Raw genomic sequence first — 22,091 nt, 5'->3', positions numbered from 1 at the left:
AAAGGGGGCAGGGGATCGCCAAGAGAATTGTGAGAAGTTCCTTAGAACGTCCCTCCCGAAGATGCCCCTACCCCACCTCTTGAAAGAACTTGTGTATGTGCATATGTGCATTTTCCCCGGCAAAAACATCCACAGCTTTCATCGGAGACTCAGAAGGGTCGTGACCCTTGCCCCCCAAAGATGAAGAATTCCACTACCTTCCAGACAGGAGCCCTGTTTGAAGTCAGGTTGCGCCCTCCCCTCGGGCTGGTCACTGCGGAGTGTGCCGCAGGCCTGGTGGCTGTGTGCCCCGGGCCTGGAGTCCCGGTGCGGCCCCGGATCCCTGTCCTCCTCGGGGAGATGGAGGTGCCAGGCCAGCCGCTGGGCCGCCGGCCTCTCCGGAGGCTCCTCCACTTCGCGCGCCTCGACGCGGGCCCGGGAGGCGCCTCCGCGTCCCCACCTCTTCAGGCCCCGGCCCGTCCGCCTCCCGCTTGGGGTGGCAATTTGTCTCCTTTTGAACCCCCCGCCCCCGACGGGTTTCCCCCTTTGATTCGCGGCCCTGAGGCTCCCCCCGCTTTGAAATGCAAACCCGCCCCAGCTGGGGCCGCGGGCCCGGGGCTATAAAAGGCTGGGTGGGGCGCCGGCCGCGGGCGGCGAGTTCAGGTGAGCTGTGCTCGCCGGGGCGGCCCGCAGCCGCGGCTCCCGGGCCCAGCATGCGCGGGGGTCCCTGCGGCCACCATGTACGTGGGCTATGTGCTGGACAAGGACTCGCCCGTGTATCCCGGCCCCGCCAGGCCCCCGAGCCTCGGCCTGGGCCCGCAAGCCTACGGGCCGCCACCCCCGGGGCCCCCGCAGTACCCCGACTTCACCGGCTACTCGCATGTGGAACCGGCCCCCGCGCCTCCTGCGGCCTGGAGCGCGCCCTTTTCGGTGCCCAAGGACGACTGGGCCGCCGCCTATGGCCCGGGCCCCGCGGCCCCGGCTGCCAGCCCGGTCCCGCTGGCTTTCGGGCCCCCTCCGGACTTTAGCGCGGTGCCCGCGCCCCCTGGGCCTGGCCCGGGCCTCCTGGCGCAGCCCCTTGGCGGCCCGGGCGCACCGTCCTCGCCCGGAGCGCAAAGGCGGACTCCCTACGAGTGGATGCGGCGCAGCGTGGCGGCCGGAGGCAGCGGTGGCAGCGGTAAGGACCCCTCCCTGGCCGTGCGCCTCCAACAAACGGCTCTGCTGGGCACCGGCAGGTGCTAGGGCGAGGCCCGGCTGCCCCCTGCCTGACCCCCTGTCTGCCCCCAGCTGACCTCTGTTCTGGCCCTGCTGGGGTCCCTGGAGTGCAGCCTCCGACCACTCTGGCCCTGGCGACTGCTCTCTCAGCTCCCCCTTCCCATCCCAGCCTGCGGAAGCACAGCCTGTCTGTCTAGATAGGGAAACTGAGCCCTGAGAAGCGGAGATGCGTGCAGTGTGGGTGCTGGCAAGGCTGGAACTAGAACGCTGCCCAGACTTTTATCCCAGGGCTCTGTTAGCCACACCGGTTTCTTCTACTCCCATCCCAACCCCAAGCGGAGGCTGCACACCCACCCCAGAAGGGAAGGTGCCCTGCTGGTAAGGATGCGGCCAGGCACTTCCCTTTCCCGGTCTCAATCCCCCCGACAGTGAAGAGATGGGTGAGTCATATCATCTGGACTGAAAAAGAGTCTCTTTGGTTAGATTGGCGCTTGGGGGGCTCCCTACCTTCCCATCCAGGGTCCTTCCTGAACTCTTGACCCTGGGGGAGGGGAAAGCAGGAGCAGTTGGGAAGGTGGCTGCTGTTTGGCTCCTGAGCCTGTGAACCTCCTGCCCCCAGGCAGGCCTCTCTGATCCACCCTCTTCAAAGGCAGGGGAGGGGGCAGGACAAAGGCCCAGCTTTAATGAGGGGCGGCCTGACCTCCTTTATAGGCCCCCCCTTTGTCATGTAACAGGCTGCGCCTTGGCTCGGTAGTGACTCCTGTTGGCCGGAAAGTGAACACGATACCCCATTGTCCTGACTGTGTCGGGCCTGTCCTGACAAAGGCCACCTGGCCTGGTGGGCGGGAAGTTGGCCTGCCCACCCTTTGATGTCCAGCCCCTCCTCCCCTTCCCCCAGCTGGGAGGGAGCCTGGGACTTCCCCACCTCCTCTCTCTCTTCACCCCCAAGTCTCCACACATGCCCAGCTCACCCAGGGGGCAGATGCTGGGGAAGGCTTGATCGGTAGCTACAGGTCTGGCTGCAATCAGACCACCTTCTTGGGAGGCTCAGGGACACATAACCTCCTAGCTGCCTCCAGAGGCCTCCGAGGACTGGGACTGGAGGCCCAGCTTTGCCCCTTGTCTCAGTGACCTTGGCTAACATTTATAGACACTTACTAATGGACCAGGCACTGACCCAAGGTCTTGCATGTGTTAACTCATTTAATTCTTACACTATTGTAGGTACTGTTATCACCCCCAGTGTTAAGATGAAGAAAGGATGCCATAGAGAGGTTAAATACTTGGACAAAGCGGTACAACCAGCAAATGGTGAGGCTGGGGCTTGAAACCTGGCAGACTGACCACCAAGCCTCTGGGCTAATTCTCTAAACAGCTTCTCTTAAGTCAGTCATCTTTTTCTGAGTCTCAGTTTTACCATTGACAGGAAAGGGAAGGGCCTTGTATCTTTGTTTGAGTTACAAAAGGACCTCTTTGAAAAATTAATGGAAAGCACAATTCTTCTCTCTAGAAAAGAGTGTTGCCTAATTTGGTAGACAGTTTCAGGAGTTCTAGGGGCCCCAGAAGCTTTATCCATAAACCCCTGTTGAGATCCTCGCATTAGATTATATGAGAGAGGGTTGTGGGGCCACACCCTCAGGGTCCTGCAGTTCTGTGTGTGTTCCCTGGAGAAGGAAGCCTGCATTTCCTGTTCCACTATTCCAGTTGTTGCTTCCTGCTGATTGGGTGGCTTTGGAGATGGATGGGGAGGTTCTGTAGGGGCGGGACTTGCAGAGAGGCCCTCACTGTGTGAAGCGGAGAGAGTGAGCCAGTGGGGGTCAGAGGCCTGGGGAGCTTGCAGGCCCTGTGATGTCAGTCAGGTAAATCACCTCTTCTCTCGCACAGGAGCTGAGAGCCCAACCCAGCCTCTGGTCTCAAAAGTCATTTGGACACAGTTGTTCTCAGGCATAAAAGGGCCTAGGAATAACTCTGCTGTTCTCCCTTTGCTCCCAGACAGTAGAAGGAAGGGCTAAGGGAGGCAAGGGGGCTCCCGAGGAAAGTGGCTGCCCCGAGGAGTCAGGTAGGACCCATTCTGCCAAGGAGGCAAGAGCTGTGGCCTTCTGAAAGCTAGACACTCTGCCTGACGGCCCAGTGGGCATCTGGCTCTTGACCAGTGCTCCTGAGATTCAGGCAGAATTGGGGTGGGGTTACAGATCCTCCCTGAGAAAGAGGCCGAGTCCCTCCCCTATTTGGCCTCAGTTTTTCCTTCTGGGCAAGGAAGATACAGGCTCTCTCAGGGGTGTTCGCTGTGTCCATGCTGTTGTCTCAGATGGCAGAGGGAAGGTCATGCATGCTTCCCCTCCCCCCCCCCCCCCCGCCATTCCCCCCCGCCCTCCCGCACCACCTCCACCCCCCCTCCCTACCTCCCCTGCTGGATCTCCTGCAAATGTGGCTCCCTGGTCACCATGTCTCCCGGTCCATTTGGGCCAGCCCATTTTCCCTCCCTTGTGAGGCTCTAGCATTTTACAATATCTGAACTGGACATTTAGAGACCAGACATACAGATGGAGAACTGAAGCCCAGAGTCTGGAAGGAATGTTCTAGTTTCACACAAGTGGAAGTTGGACTAGAATAGATGCTGGATGAGTCAGTTAAAAATTTTCCAAAGGTTTTCCATCATTTTTAGGGCAAAATCTTCACTCCTTCCTGAGAGCTCTGAGACTGTAGAGCATCAGCACCTGGTCCCTTCCTGCCATCCTGACCTCAACCTAGGCCACTCTCCCTTCAGCCACCAAACTAGCCGCTCCAGCCTTCCTTTAGCTTTTCAGACATGCCATGTCCTACTGCAGGTCTTGTGCATGTGTTGTTCTTTCTTTCCAGAAACCTCTTTTCCTTGACTTTTTGCAGGCCTATCTCCTTCTCACCCTTCCAGTCTCAGCTTAATGGTCACCTCCTCAGAGATGCCCTCCATGATTTCTCAAGGAAGCCTCCTCCTATACCAGTGATGGCGAACCTTTTGAGCTCAGCGTGTCAGCATTTTGAAAAACCCTAACTTAACTCTGGTGCCGTGTCACATATAGAAATTTTTTGATATTTGCAATCATAGTAAAACAAAGATTTATATTTTTGATATTTATTTTATATAGTTAAATGCCATTTAACAAAGAAAAATCAACCAAAAAAATGAGTTCGCGTGTCATAGGTTCGCCATCACTGTCCTGTACCCACCAATAATCTTTACCATGTTTCCTTTAGAGCATTAACCCCAACTGCAGTGTATTCACTTATTGGTGTGTTTGTGTGTGGTCTGTTCCCCTACCCAGCCACCAAAGTAAACACCTATGAGGTCTAGAGCCATGTCTATTTGGCCTGTCACTACATTCCAGACACCCAGCTCTGTGTATGGCATTTAACAGGTGCTCAATACATTTTGTTGAATGAATGAACAGGGCAAGTGTGAAATCTTGGCTTTGACATAGATTTCTGAGGTCCCGACCCTGGAGATGGGACCTATGACTGTCCAGGCAAGCAGCTCATGCCAATGGTTGCTCTTCTCTCCCTGCTGGGACTAAGTCCTGGCCTTATTCTAAGGAGGTGCCAGTGAAAATGGGGAAGCTAAGGGAGAGGCTGTTGGCCTTCATTCCACAATCAAAATATTAAACAGTTCCAAGTGATTATTGTCACCCGATTGAGGCCAGGGTAGGAAGTGACTACAAGGGGTTCTATTTGTTTGCCTTCCCCCTTGGCATCTATAAATACCAGCGTTTTCGCCAAGAGGGTCCTACTTCAGCCTTCTGTCAAATAAACAGGGCTTCACGGGTTAACGGCCCATGAGGGTGGCTGAGGTCCCACACAACCAGGGAGATGTTCACTAAGATGATGAGACGGCTGCAACAGGGTGTAGATCTTGGTCCAACCCCTTCAGCTTTCCGATGGAGAAACTGAGGTCCATGGAGGGATGAGCCACTCCTTTCCCCACCACATTCCAGACCCTCCCCCTGGGCCCATTGCCACAGCCACCACACTGGCCTCGCAACTCCAGCCTCTCTGATGCCCCAGCTGCCTTCTAAACCATTAACAGATTTACCTCTTCCAGACACATCCCCTGCTCAAGAGCATTGCATAGCTCCCCACTGCCATGGAATCGCCATTGCATTTTATGCCATTTCGTTGCTGTAAAATCCAGCTCCATTTTTGTGCCATTTGAAGCCCTTTTGAGAACTGGCCCCCAACCCACTATTGAAGCTACTCTCCCACTGGTTTGCCCAGAGAAGAGATGCTTATTTGCAACAGTTAAGATCTGGGCCTTAACTGTGAATGAATTTCTGTTAGAAGCTGTGTGAGCATCAGGAAAGCTAATTTGGATCATTTCTCCGAGCTTCCTATGCTTCCACTTAACATAAGGATAACAATAGGATTGCACCTTGAAGCAATGGTACCTAGATCCCTGAGCCTGGCAGAGTAGGTGCTCACTGACCATCGGTACCTCTGACCATCTCTTCTCGTCCTTAGCAGGTGCATTCAAGCACACACCCTGCCTCCCCAGTCTGGGTCTCTCAACTGGAACTACCCTCCCTTTCCTCTTCTACATTTTCAACCTGTTCAAATGCTGCTCCTTCTCCCAGGTCACCTCCTCTAGTAAGCCCTCCTTGGTTCCCCCCTCCTGGCACTCCATCAGGCCCTTGTATTAACAACATTTACCACTGGCTGTATTTATCTCTATCAGTTCCGTCCTTCTCACCGTCCCTTGCCCATAGTAGGAGCTCATGATAAACCTGATAACTGTGGTTTTGGCTGAGTCCTTACCGTGTGCCAGGCACTGCGCCAAGAACTTTGCCTGAGTGATTCCACCTAAGCCTCATAACAACCCTCAGAGGTGTGAGGTTCTATTATTAGCCTCATTTTACAGATAAAGTTAATGAGGCTCAGAGAGGGTAAGGTGGCTGGCCAAGCTCACACAGCTGAGACACAGGGTTCCAGTCTGGACACTACGGCCTAAGGAGCGCCTATCGGATAAAGCAACACCCTGGGCACAGGAGCCCAAGCCTCCTTCATGTGTGTCCTGGCCCAGGTGGGGAAAAAGGAGGCCGGTCAGGGAGGAGCTATAGGAGGCTGGAGGGGGAGGGTGGGCACAGCAGGGGCCGAGCTGTTTAAAACTGGTTCTCAAGGCAGGAGCTCCATGTGACACCTCATCTCTCAGATGTAGCTGGGAAGGGGGATGACCCAGTTAGGAGGTGGCAGAAAGCTGTTTTTGGTCGAGTGTTTTCTCGCCCCCGTTTTGGCAGATACTGCTGCTGAGAGCCGAGGGAGTCTTTCTGAAGGTCCAAAACGGCTTTGTTAGCAGTCGTGTCTGGCTTGTCAGGAGGAAGTTATCTTAATGGGCTGACCCCTCAGATGTCTGTCTGGGAGCTCCTGGGACTTGGAAACAATTGCATCTGGCGTCAGGTCCATCATTGTGTTAACAAGCTAAGCCCTCTTTCCACACTCACCCCTTCAGTTTGTGAAGGGGCGGCTAGATCCCTCCGCATGACAGAGAGGGAGCAGGTGTTCCTGAAAGTCCAGGCTGATGCTCTAAGGCTCAACACCCTCCGGTGACTTCCCATTGCTCTTGAAATCAAATCCAAACCCCTTATCCCAGGGCTCAGCTCTGCTAGCCTCTCCAGACTCATTATGTGCCTCATTCATTCATTCATTCAGGCAGGCAGGCTGGCCTGTGGGCAATAATCTTCTCCAAGTGTCTCTTCTGTGCCAAACATTCTTCTAGGTGCTGGGGGTTCCATCCAGAACAAGGCAGACAGGGTCCCCTCAGAGAGCTGGCACTGTCTGCCCCCGACTCTGCTTACTTCTGCGTTGGGGCCTTTGTAGATGCTCTTCTCCCTTCCCAGAATATTCGTCCCCATCAGTGACATGGAAACCTCCTTCTCAACCTTTAAGTCTTGGCTTAAATGCTGCCTCCTCCAGGAGACCTCACCCAAACTAAACGAAGTGTGCCTCCCACCTCCCACCACTGAACCCAGCTCTCAGCTCTGTGCTCGCTTTCCTTCATACTAATCGCAGTTTGTAATTATTTCATTTGTTTGTTTTTAATCAGTGCCGCCCCCCAGTGAGAGAGGGGAATGAATTATTTAACAAATGAATACCAAGCATCTACCATAGTAATAAAGGCACTAGCATCTATTGACTGCTCAGCTTTTTTTCAAATGCAGGTATTTCTGACCCCAGAACCGGCATTTGTGCATTAGATTAGCGGCTTTGAGGACTGCTGTGGGAGCAGTGCAGGTGGACAGAGAGGAGGTTGAGCTGCCCAGCTGATGGATTGGATGTGGGGAGTGGGGAAGTGCCAGCAAGGCCTTTGGCCTGAGTGGCTGAAGAATGGGGCTATTCCCTTAGGTCAGGAAGACCAGGACAGCAGGTTTGTGTTAGGTACTCAACGAGATCCAGCAAGTACTTGCAGGGTACGGACTGGGCGAACAAGGTGGCATGGTGCCTGCCCTCACAGAGCATAGGAGGGGCCGGGCACGGGGGAAGCGGGTTGCCATGGGCACACAGTGAGCTAGAAAAGGGCAGGGTTGTCCAATAGAACTTCCTGTGCGATGAGCATGCTGTCTCTCTGTGCTGTCCAGAATGCTAGCCACTCGCTGCGTGTGTCTTTCCAGCACTTGAAATATGGCTGATGTGACTAAAGACCTGGCTTTCAATTCTGTTTTATTACTTTAAGTATGAAATAGCCACGTGTGGCTGGTAGCTGTCCCAGGGGACAGTGCAGGAAAGCCCCTCTCAAGAGTTCTGAGGGCGGTAATCCACTCCAGATGGGCCCCTTGCTCTCCGTTGCGGAATCTCTCCGGCCTCTTCCGTCTCGAAGTGCTCTTCATCGTTATCTTCCTCGTCACAGCTAGCTTTCAGTAATTGCCTGTTAAGTAGATTGTCACATCTAATCTCCGCAACTACGGTGTATAAGGAGGAACTCATGTCCCCGCTTCACAGATGAGTAAACTGGGGTTCAAAGCGGTTCAGTGACTTGCCTGGGTTCACACAGCCGGCCCGTGGCCGGGCGGGTGAGAGCCACCGGGTCTGTCTGACCCTGAAGGCTCTGTCCTCTTCGCTGCCTCCCAGAGCCAAGCCAGGCTGTGGACTGCCAGGAAGAAGATAGGGCAGGGGATGGCACACAGGTGGCCTGGGGGGAGGAGGGTGACAGTGGGGAGGAGAGCCTTGCCCGAGGCTGCAAGGATCCTGGTGTGGCTGGCCAGGCCATTTCCCCCCATCCCATGCCAGCCTCACCCCTGCTCCGGGGCTTGAATGAGGAACTATGATAGAGCATCAGCAGGAACAAGGACCCAGTCGAGAGCCCAAAAGAAAGCTTCACGGCCCACGAGACACGTCTGTCCATCATGGAACTGGCCGGGTCAGGGCTGCCACAGCAGAGGTCCCGCCCCTGGCAGCACAGATGAGGAAACGGACCCAAACCGAACATCACATGTGCAGTCGGTGACCCAGCCAGATCTCCCCACACCCAGGCCAGCGTGTTCTTTGCCCTGCTGCTCCCCATCAGGCGGCATTCCTCCGGCTCCCAGGGGAGCCTCCAACATCCGCTTCTACAAATAGCTCAGTTCTCCTGGTCGTCTCCATAGCTCTTTGCCCTTTACAAACTGCTTTCACATCCATCTGTTCCCCAGGGGGAAGGAAGCCCAAAGAGGTTCAGCCACTTGTCAGCTCCTGCAGCTAAGGGTGGTCAGACAGCGGCCAGCCAGGTCTGGGGACCACTCCCCTTAGGCCCTCCCTCCTCCCCCCTGTGTAGCGAGCCTTCCCCAAATCTCAGGACAGTGGCAAAGCTGCTAGGATCAGGCCTCAGCAGAAGCGCCACCACCTCAGGGCTACCCTGCCACCTTTGCAGCCTTCTTATATATGTTATCTGGGTAGCACCTCACATGTTTTATATTAAAGTTTTTTGCATGCTCAACATATATGTAATTCTTTCCTCCTCCTCAGTATACCTTCCCCACTCCAGTTTCAGGACTCCTAGTGGTTCGATTCCATGGCCACTCCGTCCTTCCCCCTTCCCCGAGCTCCCTCCTGCCAAAGGTCCCTAAGCTTGCATTTCTCTTTGTCCTCCCCAGACCAGCGCTACAGACAGGTGCCTCTTGCCCCTCATGTGTCTGAGGCACTTGGCTGGAGGATGTGCAGGCCATGCCCTCCCTGTGGGTGCTGCCCGGGTAGTGGACAGTGAGGGGGTGAGGGCGATGTGTGTCTGGTTCTTATGGGAGGGCTCAGAGCTGCACAGAACTTCGGAAACTACAGGGCCCTGAAAGGGGACACCCCAACCCTCTTCTGATGCACAAGAGAAACTGAGGCCCAGAGAGGGAAAGGGACTCACTCAAGGCCATACAGATGACACAGAACTGGGCCGAGGTCCTGCTGACTCCCACTGACAGGCCAGATGCAGTAGATCAGGGGTGGAGCGCCTGTGTGTTGGGGGAATTAGGTGCACAGCCAGGGCTGGACCACACAGGGAGGGGTGACAGAGGGTCCAGGGCTGGATTTGTGTCCCAGGCTCTGAGAGCCAGAGCCGGCAGTGTCATCCCTCAGGGCCACAAGAGGGCAAAGGAAGTGCTGACCCAGAGTCCACTCGGTTTTCCTGGCGCTACCCACCCCGCCCTTGAGGCAGAGTCTGGACTCTGTCCTCCCCTGGCCCAGGCTGGATGGGGAGGCCCCGCTGAAGGCTGTGTGGCTCTTGCCCCCTGTCCTCCAGCTGGGCAGGCTCTGCATCTAGACTCTCAGACAGGGAAATCAGTCTTAGAATTCTTTCAGCAACAATAACAAACACAATCAGAGAATCAACAAACATTGGGAGCTTCGCATTTCCAAGTTGGAAGGGACCTTATAAATAAACAGTCTCGTCTAACACACCACCCATTGCACAAATCATTCCACAACATTCCTGCCATATGGTTGTCCTGCCACTATTGGAAATGAATGCGATCTACCCTTCCCCACACACCCACTGCATGCCAGGGACTGTGCGAGGCGTCCTCCATCCATCTCCAGTGATCCCCTGGACATACCACGGTTGGGTGGTTGCAGGAGAACTTACACTTTGTGGTAGGTGCTAGTGCTGATCTGAGGCTGGACAGACCTGGGTTTAAATCCCACCTGCCAGATGTGTGGACTTCTCTGAGCCTCATTTCCCCGTCTATAAAATAGGGATAATAGTTGCACAACTTCATAGGTTGTTGAGAGGTATATACAAGCTGCCTGACCTGTGGACATGTTGGCCCTTATTAGAATAATAATGATCCCCATTTTATAGTAAAGAAAGTAAGGCTCAGAGAGGTGGGGTGACGGTTGTGGGTCCCGCAGCCAGTGAGAAGCTGTACTGCACAGCCACGTGTCAGGGTCACCAGAGAGCTCTTCAACTATCAAATCCCTGAGCCCTATTCCAACCCCACTGAGTCTGAATGTCTGGGCTAGAATCTGTGCTTTCTAAAAAGCTCCAGCCAGTTCTGAGGCTGCTGGCCAGGCGTTTGTGCCATTCGCCTGTAGCTTCCAGGGCCTCTGCTGTGCACACTGAGGGGATGGGGAACTTGACCTCCACGGTGGTCTGGTGCACAGGGGTGGCCATTCCTCAAGTCCCAAAGCCAGAGCAGAGAGAGAGCCTCTCAGTTGGGTGAGTTACCCAAGGCTCTCCCTGCCATGCTCACCCCTGAAGATCTGGGGGCTCCCCACCCTCCCCCTGCCCACTCACACTGGCATCTGGCCCAGAGAGTTATTTATTAGGTGGCTGGGCGCGGAGGCCCCCCATCAGACACCTGTTACTGGAGCCTGGACTTCCCCCTCAGCCCCAGCATCCCAGCGGCCTGTAAATCATTGATCCTGGGCCCTCTCCCCGCCCCGCCACTCTCACGCACCTCCCTGTTCCCTCCCTCCTGGGCTTCAGGGTGGCACAGGTGCTCCTAGGAGGGGGGAGGGAGGGAGGGTAGCTTCGGGCATTCGGGAGTTCTGGCCCAGAGCTGTGACTGGAGCCCAGGGATCCTGTCATTAAAAACAAGTTCACATCTGCACATGGTAAAAAATGTAAGCACCCCTAAAACTCCCTCCTACCTGGGGCTCCCCAGTTCTCTCTCCAGAGGCAGTTCCTGCTAATGGCTTCTTGTATATTCTTTCAGAAAGAGCCCTATGGGTGCACAAACATGTGATGGGGTATATGTGAGTGTGTACCCCCTTTTTTATACCAAAACCAGTAACATTATTCACAGCATTCAATATCTTGCTTTTATTTTTGCTCAACAAAATATCTTAGGCATTGCTCCATGTTGGTACAGATGGAGCTTTACAGTCTCTTCCGAATGATTGCATAAAGCTCGTCTCCATGGATGTGCCATCTTTTATTTAACATGTTCCCTACCTGTAGCATATACAGTGATTTTAGTCTTATGTCGCCTCAAACAGCTGCAGCTTTGGACATTTCTCTGTGGGACCTGCTCCTGGAGGTGAGATGATTTGGTGAGGGCGATGTGGTGCTCAATGAGGCGACGCATCACTGAGCTGGGCTCCTGTGGAACTCCCTGGCTCCTGGACCACACGGTGTGAGAGCAAACATTCTGTTCTTTAGCAGAGCCAGTCCTAGCAATGAAACTCTGTTTTGATCTCTATCAGTGGACGTTGGTCAGTAGGTTCCTGAGCCCACCAGCCCCTCTCCTGGGCCCAGAGGGGAAAGGGGGATGGGGAAGACCAGGTCTATGGGCTGTGTCTTCACTGGCAGCCTTGCTAGAACAGAGAGGACTAATTATGCAGATAGAGTCCTACCTCCCAACTGGTCTCACCCCCTACCCCCAACCCGGACTCTGGGAAGAGCTGGGCTAGAGGTCAGGAACCTGAGCCCGGGTTCATACCACTACCAGGCAGAATAGCCCTAAGCAAGGGCCCCTTTTTAAGCCTTAATTTCCCCCATCTATGAAATGGGTGTGATGGATCCCTGCTTGCTCCTGAGAAAGGATGGGAGTGAGAGCTGGGTGTCTTGGGGGACAGGTAACTGCATAACCACTGCTTGGAATCTCAGGCTGAGGTTTGGGTGGGCAGGGAGCCTCATTCCCCACCTCAGGCTGTGAGTCTTCTGGGCATTTCCAAGGCCCCCAGAAGTACCAGTAGATGGGTGGTCTGCTGTTTGAGCTTCTGCTGTCAATGCTGAGGTGGGCTCCATGGTGAGTCCTGCAGCCCCTAAACCTGGTGGGTGGGGAGTCGTGAATGAGAACGGAGAGTGAGAGCTCTAGGCCACGGGACGTGGTCTTGGGCGAGTCTGACTGCCAGGGCCTTCAGTGACCCTGACCACACAGGGAGGCTGGACTGGAAGGACCCACCAGGCCTCTTTTATTTGGATCTCTGGCAGCTGTATAACCATCCTGAACCGTGGTCTCTTCATTTATAAAACGGGAGGAGATGAAACTCCCATGACCCCTTCTGGGTTTAGCCCTGCGAGCCCAGTGGGCTGTGGGTGCAGAGCTCTGGGCTCTGGGGGTGGTGGCATTAGGCAGAACTGATTTTGAGCTGCGTTGAATTTTCTAGGCCAAGGAGGGGCTCTATCTGGACCAAAGCCTTAGCAGCCACTCCCTTGTCCCTTTCCTGGGCCAGGCCGGGCGGCGAGCCAAGGCTGTCCCGTGCTGCGTCGGGCAGTGAGCTGAGGGCAGTGGATGTGGGAGCGTCCAGCGCGGTTCCGCTGCTCTGGCAGGAAACCAGGGAAAAGAGCCCAGTAATATCTGTTGTCTCCCATTCTCCACAAAACCATTTGGCTCTGGAGGAGCCCAGTGCTGTCCTGCCAAGTTGCGTGGGCTTGGTGGAGGGGGTGGGGCCTGGATCGGGGTATGGGGTAGTTAGGACAGGGGTGCTGAAGGCAGGGGAGACCAGAGCTGTGACCCAGACAGAGGTGAAGGCTGGGGTGTTATGGGCGCACTTGCATGAGGGAGGGGGGATTGATGGAGATTCAGAGACCCACCGTGCCCTGGTGGGACGCATGTGTAGGTCTGAGTGCTTGCATGTGCCTCCTGTTTATAGCCATGTGCTCAGCTTTTTACAAAGAAAACTCATGTTTGGTCAGGCCTCCACACCAGCCCAGGCCAAGCATGACTCTTAATATTCTCTCCAGACAGACCTCTGATCCCAGCCCCAAAATAAGCCCTGACATTAACCCCAGTCAGTCCTCCTATCCAGTTCCTGGCCCCAGGCTGAGTCCCATGTAGAAGCCAACCCACCACCGTCTCTCTCCTGGGTTATTGCAGGTCTCTGTGTGCTTCCTGCTTCTTCTTGCCAATCTGTTCTCCATGCAGCAGCTATTGAAACGTACTTCAGACCTCGTGTCTCCTCTACGCAGAACCCTACAATGGTTCCCATCCCAGACACAGGAAAACCCGGAGTCCTTTCAATGGCCTGTAAGGCTCTGAGCAGCAACCCCTCCACCCTCCTTCAGTGCATTCCAGCCACGCCTCACTGTTTCTTACACACGTCAGATGTCAGGCATGTTTCTGCCTCAGGGCCTTTGCACTTGCTGTTCACTCTGCCTGGAGCCCTGAATCTTTCAGTTTTGCTTTTCCTGATGTACCCCAGTGCCTGGCTCACAGCAGGAGCTCAGTAAGTACTTGTGAGCTGAGCAGTCATTCCTGCTCTGTGCCCGGACACAGGCAGAAGGGTGGATGGCTTCAGGAAGATCAACCCCTATTCACCCCTAGCTCAGGGCTTGGTGTTCAGGGCTAGGGCCTCTTTTTTAAAAATATATATATATTTTTTTATTAATTTCAGAGAGGAAGGAAGAGGAAGAGAGAGATAGAAACATCAATGATGAGAGAGAATCATTGATTGGTATCTCATGTACGCCCCGCATTGGGGATCAAGCCGGCAACCTGGCCAATTGAACCGTGACCTCCTGGTTCATAGGTTGATGCTCAACCACTGAGCCACGCTGGCTGGGCAGGGCTAGGGCCTCTTAAGGTAACTTCTAGGTCCTCAAGGGTCACCAGCAGCCACGTTCAACAGGAATCGAGGTGCCTTACACCCAGGACAGTCCAGAAAGCGTCCGCCCTGCCTACAGTGGCTCTTCCCTGCTCTCCTCTGCACAGGAGAAAGGAACAGCTGCCATCATTAGCCTCCACCTGCCTTTGCCTGCCAGATGTCCCTCCAGCTCACTAGTGTTCACACCTGTGGTCTGAGGACCTGGAATGGAACCACCTGGGGAACATATTAAACATGCAGATTGTACGCCGAGGCTTTCTGACTCACATGGTCAGGGATGCCCTGGAAGCTGCTTTCCAAAGGCTCCCGGACTTCCTGTCATGCAGCCACGTCCAAAGCTGCTGGGTTAAAGCTGGAGGAGCTGGTGGTCAGAGTAGGGCTCTGGGTCAGGAGACCAGGATTGAAACCCACCTCCACCAGCAGCTTGCTGTGTAACCCTGAGAGGGTTGTTTTCCCTCTCTGTGCCTCAGCGCCTCCCCAAAGTTCTTGCCTCTCAGGAAGTCGTCAAGCCTGAGCCTGGGGGGAATGGTTGTCAACCCCAGGGCTGGGGTGTACCTCCCTCCCCACCTCAGGGTCCTTCTTCTAAGGGCTGGGGACCCTGCCTGTGCCTTTTGCAGGCTGCCCCTCCACACTCACCTCCCCTCCTGGTCCCTCTGCTTCTCAGGAAAGACCCGGACCAAAGACAAGTACCGCGTGGTCTACACCGACCACCAGCGCCTGGAGCTGGAAAAGGAGTTCCACTACAGCCGTTATATCACCATCCGGCGGAAATCAGAGCTGGCTGCCAACCTGGGGCTAACTGAACGGCAGGTGTGTGGGACCCCCCCCCCCCCTCAGCCACAGGAGCAGCACTGAGAGTCTGGCCTCCAGGCTGTCAGGCAGATTACGGAGCTCAGTCAAAGGAGGAGAACAGAGAGGTTGAGCCTCCTGACCATGGTCACACAGCACAGCAGAAACTGAGCCACTGCCAAATCCTCTCCTGCCTCAACAAAACCCAATATCCCTAACTCCCAATAGGGAAATAGGGGATCTGATTAGCTATAGACCAAAGCCGGCTATGATCAGTGCTGTTTAAATCCAGACAAGGGAGTAGTCACAGGCAGAACAGGGAGGGCTTCGTGGAAGAGGGGTGTTAGAGTATGGCCTTGGGAGATGGGGAGGAAGAAGGCTACAGGAGAGCTTGTCATGAGAGTAGGGGAGCACGTTTTAGAAAGGAGAATGTGCTCAGGGTCCACGAATGGTCTGGGTGTTGAGAGCAGGAGGGAGTCCACAAACGCCACATCAAGAAGTGAGAGCTCAGCTGTCCTCCCTCCCTTCCTCTCACTGTCACCGGGTCTCCGCACCACCCACCTCTGTTCTCCAACCACAGGTGAAAATCTGGTTCCAAAACCGGAGGGCAAAGGAGCGCAAAGTGAACAAGAAACAGCAGCAGCAGCAGCAGCAGCAGCAGCAGCAGCAGCCCCCACAGCCACCACTGCCAGCCCACGAAGTCACCCCCACTGCCGCTGGGCCGCCCCTGGGGGGCCTGTGCCCCAGCTCCGCTAGCCTCCTGGGTGCCTCCTCCCCAATGCCTGTCAAGGAGGAGTATCTGCCTTAGCCCCCCGCCCAGCCTTGTGGGCTGGGGGCCTGGGGACTCAGATGCTGGGAATGTGTCTCCCATTGGGGCTCAGGAGGCCTGGTCTGAGTCCCAGCCCTGTCACTGACCTTCTGAGTCACCTTGGACAAGTCACCCACCCAGCCCCTGTGTGCCCTTGGCCAATCTGTGCAGCGAGCTCTTTGGATAAGGACATTTTCCTTTTCTAGGCTTCAGGGGGATAAAGGAACCCAGGGTGGGAGGTCTCCATCCCTAGAGGGCTGGGTGAGGGAGTCAAGATAAGTCCCCATCCCGATCTCCTTCTCCGTAGGTTCAAGGGCAGAAGGCTGCTATAGGGACTAGACTGATCCTGGAGAAAGGAGATGGAGCTGAGGGAAGATGGAATGTTGGCCTGTGGGGAGGAATGTGACCAGCTCCTACCTGCCTGGTCCCGCAGCCTCGCCTCCACCTGCCCCCATCCAACACACCCTGAACCTCTCCAGGCTGACGCAGAGCAAAAGCCCACAGGAATGGGCCTGAGAGGCTCTGATGACTGTCCCCTCCGGGTTGCAGAGCCATGTCCCCTCACCAGTATTCTCAATGGGGCTCCAGGGTGGGGGAGGCCCTTGGAGGGGGACAGAGGTCAGAGCCCTCCCTGCCAAGTCCCACCTCACCAGGCTGTCCCTGGGCCCTGAGAGGACTTTTCTGGACCAAGTAGAGCTCACAGCTGGGCAAGTGTTGTACATAGAGTGGAACCTCTTGGATACAACTTTAAGAATAAACTTTGTTTCCTCTTTTTAAAGGTGTATAAAAATCATTTTACGTAGCATTAAAGGAAATGTTAAGTATAAATCACCCTCCCCCTTTCCTGACAGTTGCATAAGCCCTTACAGCCTCCGTCGGCCTACAACAAGGTCACCTTTAAATTTGAACGATTAAAACATGACATTGTTAGAGTAAGTCTATGAGACCCTGTAAAATTTTAAGTCCATTTTGTCAGCAGAATCATCAGACTCAATAGAGCAGTCTTTTGAATTTTTCAAACACTTTCAGCTCAGGATTTTACAAAATTCATTGGGCACCCTCATGTGCCCGGTATGGCCGTGTCCCCCAGAAGCCCCCAGTCTGAGTATGCTCTGGGCTTCAGAGAGCAGAGAATTCAGGGACTGCGCTTCTCCTGGAGGGCCTGGAAGGCTTCCTGGAGGAGGTGAGGTCTGAACAGGTGCCTAAAGGACTAGTGGGTGCTGTCAGGCCAAGAAGGGAGGAATGATAATAACGAATCTGAGCTGTATGAACGTAATGTATAATTTTTTTAACTCCTGAGAAAAGCTGCTGTTCTCAACTCCCTTTCAGAGGTGACCAGGAGTCTGCTACCTGGAGGGCTCCAGTGCCAGCTGCCTGCCCCTCTGTTTACTGTTCTGGGAGGTGGCCCAGCCATAAAAGGTGTGCACAGCCTGCCCTTTGCTCCTGGGGAACATGACAACAAGGCACGGGGTGGATCCCTCCCACACACAAGCCCCTGCAAGGCAGCAGGCACTCCTCTCTCTCCTCCTGGTGGTGACGTGGGAGAGGCGGCCTCACTGAAGGTGCTGGGCATCTAAAGCACGGGAACCAGGAGTACCAGGGGAAGGACCAGGGTTCCAGGAGCAGAAGACGGTTGGTGGGAGGGTGGCTGGCAGTGAATATAGTTTTCTGATCATCAAAAACATTTGCTGTGTGACCTGAGGTAACTACTTCCCTTCTCTGGGCCTTGTGCCTCATCTAAAACTGGGGAGCTGGTTTACCAAAAACAAATGGCTCTGGTCAGGTAAGTTCGGAAAGTCCTACAGACGCGACCCTTCTGGAGAGTCACGATGGAGCATCAGCACAGCAAAGGCTCTGACAAGTCCCACAGCAAAGACACCCCTTGAATCTTCTTTAGTCCAGCATTCCCCATGCTTCACTACCCAGGAGCCCCCTACTAGCACCTGCCGGCACCCCAGGTGTGTGGACACCCTGCGCTCTGGAGTGGGGGGTTCTGTGGGCTGGAGGGCCACACTTGAGCTGTGACTCAGTGTTTAGTAGCAGGTTTTGTCAGGTGCCCTGGGCTCCAGCCTAACTACGTCCAAGCTGTGAGAGTTCAGGTAAGTTAATTAGCTTCTCTGAGTCACAGCCTCCTCATTTGTCAAATGGGGGGAAAAAATACTCTAACCTATCTCCGAACAGGGCCCAGCACATAGTAAGTTCTGGGTTTCTGCCACCTGCTCATAGAGCTGCTGCATCCTCGTGTGACAGGCTGCCAGGCCTGACTGATGTTTCAACTACCCCACGCCCAATGCTGAGGACAGATGGTGGCTGGAAAGATCTGAGGCCGGACGAGCCTGTCCCCAGCTACCGGAAGACCTTCCTGGCAGGAGGTCAGTGGCCAGGCCTGGCAGGCTGGGTGAGCCGCAGCTGCTACCTACATGGGAGACCAGGGGTTGGGTGGGGCCCTCAGGTTGGGTTGGTGATCACCTGTCAAGTGAGGTGAACGCTGTGAAAAAGGAAACTTCTCTAAAACAACTTCCAAGCCGTGCCACGGACTGGCTTGTGAGGCAGTGAGTTCCCTGTCGCCTGGAGAGTTCCACCAGGTGCTGTAAGACTCAGGAAAGGGCCCTCTCATGTCCTCATAGACCCCAGTGCTGAGGGATGTTCCAGCTGGTTGGCAGGCTCATTGATACTGGAGACCCGGGGGCCAGACAAAAGTCAGATCTGGCCTCGCCTGAAGGCCGTGGGCCTGGTCACGGCCTCTACTGACCCAGAAACATGCCCATCAGCACCACGACTTCCCTTCTAGACCCTTCATGCCATGCTGAGAACATCAGTCTAGTGGAGGCCATCACTGACTGCCCAGAGGTTGGTGTGGGCTGAGCAGAGAGGGTCACTCCACTCCCAGCCCTGGGAGTGGAGTGTTCTCACACAGGAAGTCTCCAGCAGCCCGGCTGTGTGTGTGTGTGTGTGTGTGTGTGTGTGTGTGTGTGTGTGTGTAACAGGTTACAATGGGGGGAGAGAGGACTGTGGGGCTCCAAGAAAACCAGCCTGGCTCTGGGTGGCTGAGAGGCCCAGCTAATGGGATGCAGAGCCTGGGGCCCAGCAGGCCTGGGACAGGGCAATGTTGGAGGGCAAGCCTCTCCTAGCCTGGCTGCTCCAGAACCACTTCCTCGGAACCACACCAGATGGGCTAGCAATCTGGATCCCCATTCTTCACAGTCGCCACTCACGGGGATAACAAAACACATGCTCTGCAGCTATAAAGCCTGAACATTAAAGTAAATTAAAAATGTTTATTTATATGCATTTAAAAATATCTCCCTATATAATAACAGGAAGTGCATTTTCATCTGGCACTTTCCTTAAATTAGCACACATCTCCATCTCTCTTTTGATGTGAGACCAGAGGAGAGAGGAGGGGAGAAGGGGAGGAGATAGATTGAGCATTCCCCGGTTTGGTTTCCTCAGTAGTTCCTTTGCCAGGTAGTACCCCGACTTCCTCTGAGATGGTAGCAATGGTCCACCATGCTTGGTAGCTGACTGCGTGGTCAGTTGTATGATCATAAAACCGGGGCTTCAGTGGGTAGATTGACTTATGTGGACCATGTCTTCCGATGCTGGGGTTTTGTTTGTTTTATAAAGTACAGATTTCCCCCACAGCAGCTGTGGTGGGGAGAGGGAGGACAGCAGAAAGGTGTGATCTGAGGGCCCAGCCTGGGTGGGGTCGGACTCCTAGATTCCAGGCCTCACCCTGCCTCTACTCCACAGAGTGATTTTGCAAAGTCCTACCTCTTCTGGGCCTCAGTTTCCCCATATGGAAGGTGTGGGCCCAGGACCGTGTGCGCCCAGTGACTACGGCTGATGCTCGGGAGTCACCCCGTGATGCGTTTGCTGCAGGAAGGCTGAAGCCGCGGCCCTGTTCCTTCCCGGTCCCCCAGGGCTGGCTCCCTCCAGGGCTGGATCTAGAGAGAGCAGGTGCTGCTGGGAAGGGGCCATAAGAGGCTCTGGAGCTCGTGCCTTGCTACTGTTTCCTGTTCCTATGGTTCTCTGTGCCTTCCATGGGGTCTAATGAAACCAGGGTGCCAATGGGAGGGGGTGGTTCAGTGAAGCTGCCTCCAGGGAGGGGGAAGGAGGGTACTGGCTGGGCCTCCTTGGGATCCCCAGGCACAGCCCATGACACCCTTGTTTTATCTCAGAACTCAGAGATTCAGTGACATCACTCCTCTGAGACGGTGTCCTCAGGTGCCAAATGGGGCTGCACAAACCTGTCCTCCCAGGCTGCTAGAAAGAGTTGGAAATCAATATTGGATAGGAGTTCATCTAATACACACAGTAGGGCTGGGTGAATGCTCCTTCCCTTCACACTCATGGCCAAGGGGCTCCTTCCTCCTGGCCGGCCCTGGGAGGCCGGGTTCAAGGAAGGAGCAGCTGGTGGAACTGGGGGAAGAGAGGTGGCCCCGGGGTGGACCAGACTAGGCCTTTCCCCAAGCTTTCGCTTTGATTTAACTCTTCCCACCTCCTGCCGGCTCCAGGGTGTAAACAGCGGCTCCCATCTTCACTCTCCTCAAGGCCTCCCCATGCTGGCTGATGGCAGGATGACCCTGTGAAATAGTGTCTGAGCTGGGACACTTTTAAGAGTGAAAGGGGCCCAGCCAGCAAGGCTTAGTGGTTGAACATCGACCTACGTTTCCTCCCGGTCAGGGCACATGCCCAGGTTGCAGGCTCCATCCCCAGCACACTGGCGTATGCAGGAGGCAGCTGATCAATGATTCCCTCTCACAACTGATGTTTCTATATCTCTCTCTCCCTCTCCCTTCCTCTCTGAAATCAATAAAAAAAAAAAAAAAATTTTTTTTCAAGAGTGAAACGGGAACAATTTTTAATGCATATGCCGGGTTCACTAGCATATACTGGTTCAGTCCCACAAACCAATGCATATATTCACTCTAGCTAATAATTTTCCATCCTAGCCACAGGCTCTCTGGAACCTTATAACACTCTAAGTCAGCAATTTTCAACCGGTGTGCTGCAAGAATTTTTTAAACATGTAATACCTGACTGTTTAGTCAGGGGCACTGACCTCTTTTCCCTTAGATTGTCAAATAAAAAAAATGACAACAGCCAACACAACAATAGCCATCTTATGTGAATGTATCAAAATTATACTTATTTTTGGTCAGATTGGCAAAAAATAATATATTTTTTGGTGTGCCGCAGACTTTTAGTAATGCATTTATGTGTGCCATGAGATGAAGAAAGGTTGAAAATCGCTGCTGTATGAGGTCAGCCAGGCAAGGGCTGGTTGGTGGCCCATTTGAGTATTTGACAGATGTGCAATCATAACATTCTGCTGTTGGTGGACAGGAGCCCAGGTGCTCATGATCTAAGTCACAAACCATCACAATGACCTAGTGGCGCTTGCCCTGTTTCTTCTGGCCCAAACCTCCCTGTTTCACTTTCAGCTCAAGGGAAAAGGGAGTGTTCAGGACCACTACTCGCCTGGAATCTGCATGAGGCCTGACTCTGGCACTGGTGTCATTCACCAGCTGTGTGACCTTGAGTGAGAAATTTAGCCTCTCTGTGCTTCAGGTTCCTCATTTGTAAAATAGGGATAATACCATCTGCCTCCCCAGGTCACTGTGTTGATGAAATAAGACCTAGCCTAGGATCTGATACACGTTAGGTACTCAATAAATATTGGTGGATTGAATGATTGGGTAAATATCTGACTAATGGCTGTTTTTCTTTTGTTGGCAGGAGTGGTCAGTTAAACGTTACTGAGCCCTTACTATGTCCCTGGCCCCCTGCTAAATGTTTTCCATGCACCATCTCCCTGAGTTCCTCATAAGGGAAGTAAGATTCTTTTATTTTTTTATTTTTATTGATTTCAGAGAGGAAGGGAGAGAGAGATAGAAACATCAATGATGAGAGAGAATCATTGATCTGCTGCCTCCTGCACGCCCCCTACTGGGGATGGAGCCCACAATCCAAGCATGTGCCCTTGACAGGAATCGAACCCAGGACCCTTCAGTCCATAGCCTGGCGCTCTATCCACTGAGCCAAACCGGCTAGGGCAGGGAAGTAAGATTCTTATTCCCATTTTCCAGATGCAGAAGTGGCAGTGCAGGGAAGTTAAGCAATGTGGGAAGGTCACACAGCCAAAAGGAGGAGGCACTGGGATGCTGGAACCCACAACGGACTGTTAGTGCCCAGCTGAGGAAAGAGAGGCCCAGAGAGGGGAGGTTACTTGCCCAAGGTCACGCAGGAGACTGTGGCGGAGGCCTCCAGACCTCCTAGGATTTCCATCGCAGACACCCCCACCTTACGCGCTTGGCCCCGCCAA

General features: G+C 54.4%; 1 protein-coding gene across 1 annotated transcript; it reads left to right on the top strand.

The window, feature by feature from the left end:
• Positions 1-717: 717 nt before the first annotated feature.
• Positions 718-16,524, top strand: CDX1 (caudal type homeobox 1). Its single transcript, XM_036315265.1, has 3 exons — positions 718-1,156; positions 14,831-14,976; positions 15,536-16,524. The coding sequence occupies exons 1-3, from the start codon at positions 718-720 to the stop codon at positions 15,761-15,763; spliced, it is 813 nt and encodes a 270-aa protein (XP_036171158.1). The 3' UTR covers positions 15,764-16,524.
• Positions 16,525-22,091: the final 5,567 nt, after the last annotated feature.

The sequence above is a fragment of the Myotis myotis genome, unplaced genomic scaffold, assembly GCF_014108235.1.
Source record: "Myotis myotis isolate mMyoMyo1 unplaced genomic scaffold, mMyoMyo1.p scaffold_m19_p_6, whole genome shotgun sequence".
Lineage (NCBI taxonomy): Eukaryota > Metazoa > Chordata > Mammalia > Chiroptera > Vespertilionidae > Myotis > Myotis myotis.
Note: the sequence above shows the minus strand (reverse complement) of the source record. Positions and strands in the feature narration are given on the sequence as shown.

Excerpts from the sequence above, each read along its gene's own strand:
- CDX1 (XM_036315265.1), top strand. The coding sequence starts at position 718 with ATGTACGTGGGCTATGTGCTGGACAAGGACTCGCCCGTGTATCCCGGC. Across the intron at positions 1,157-14,830 it reads CGGAGGCAGCGGTGGCAGCG|GAAAGACCCGGACCAAAGAC; the intron begins GTAAGGACCCCT and ends TCTGCTTCTCAG. Across the intron at positions 14,977-15,535 it reads TGGGGCTAACTGAACGGCAG|GTGAAAATCTGGTTCCAAAA; the intron begins GTGTGTGGGACC and ends CTCCAACCACAG.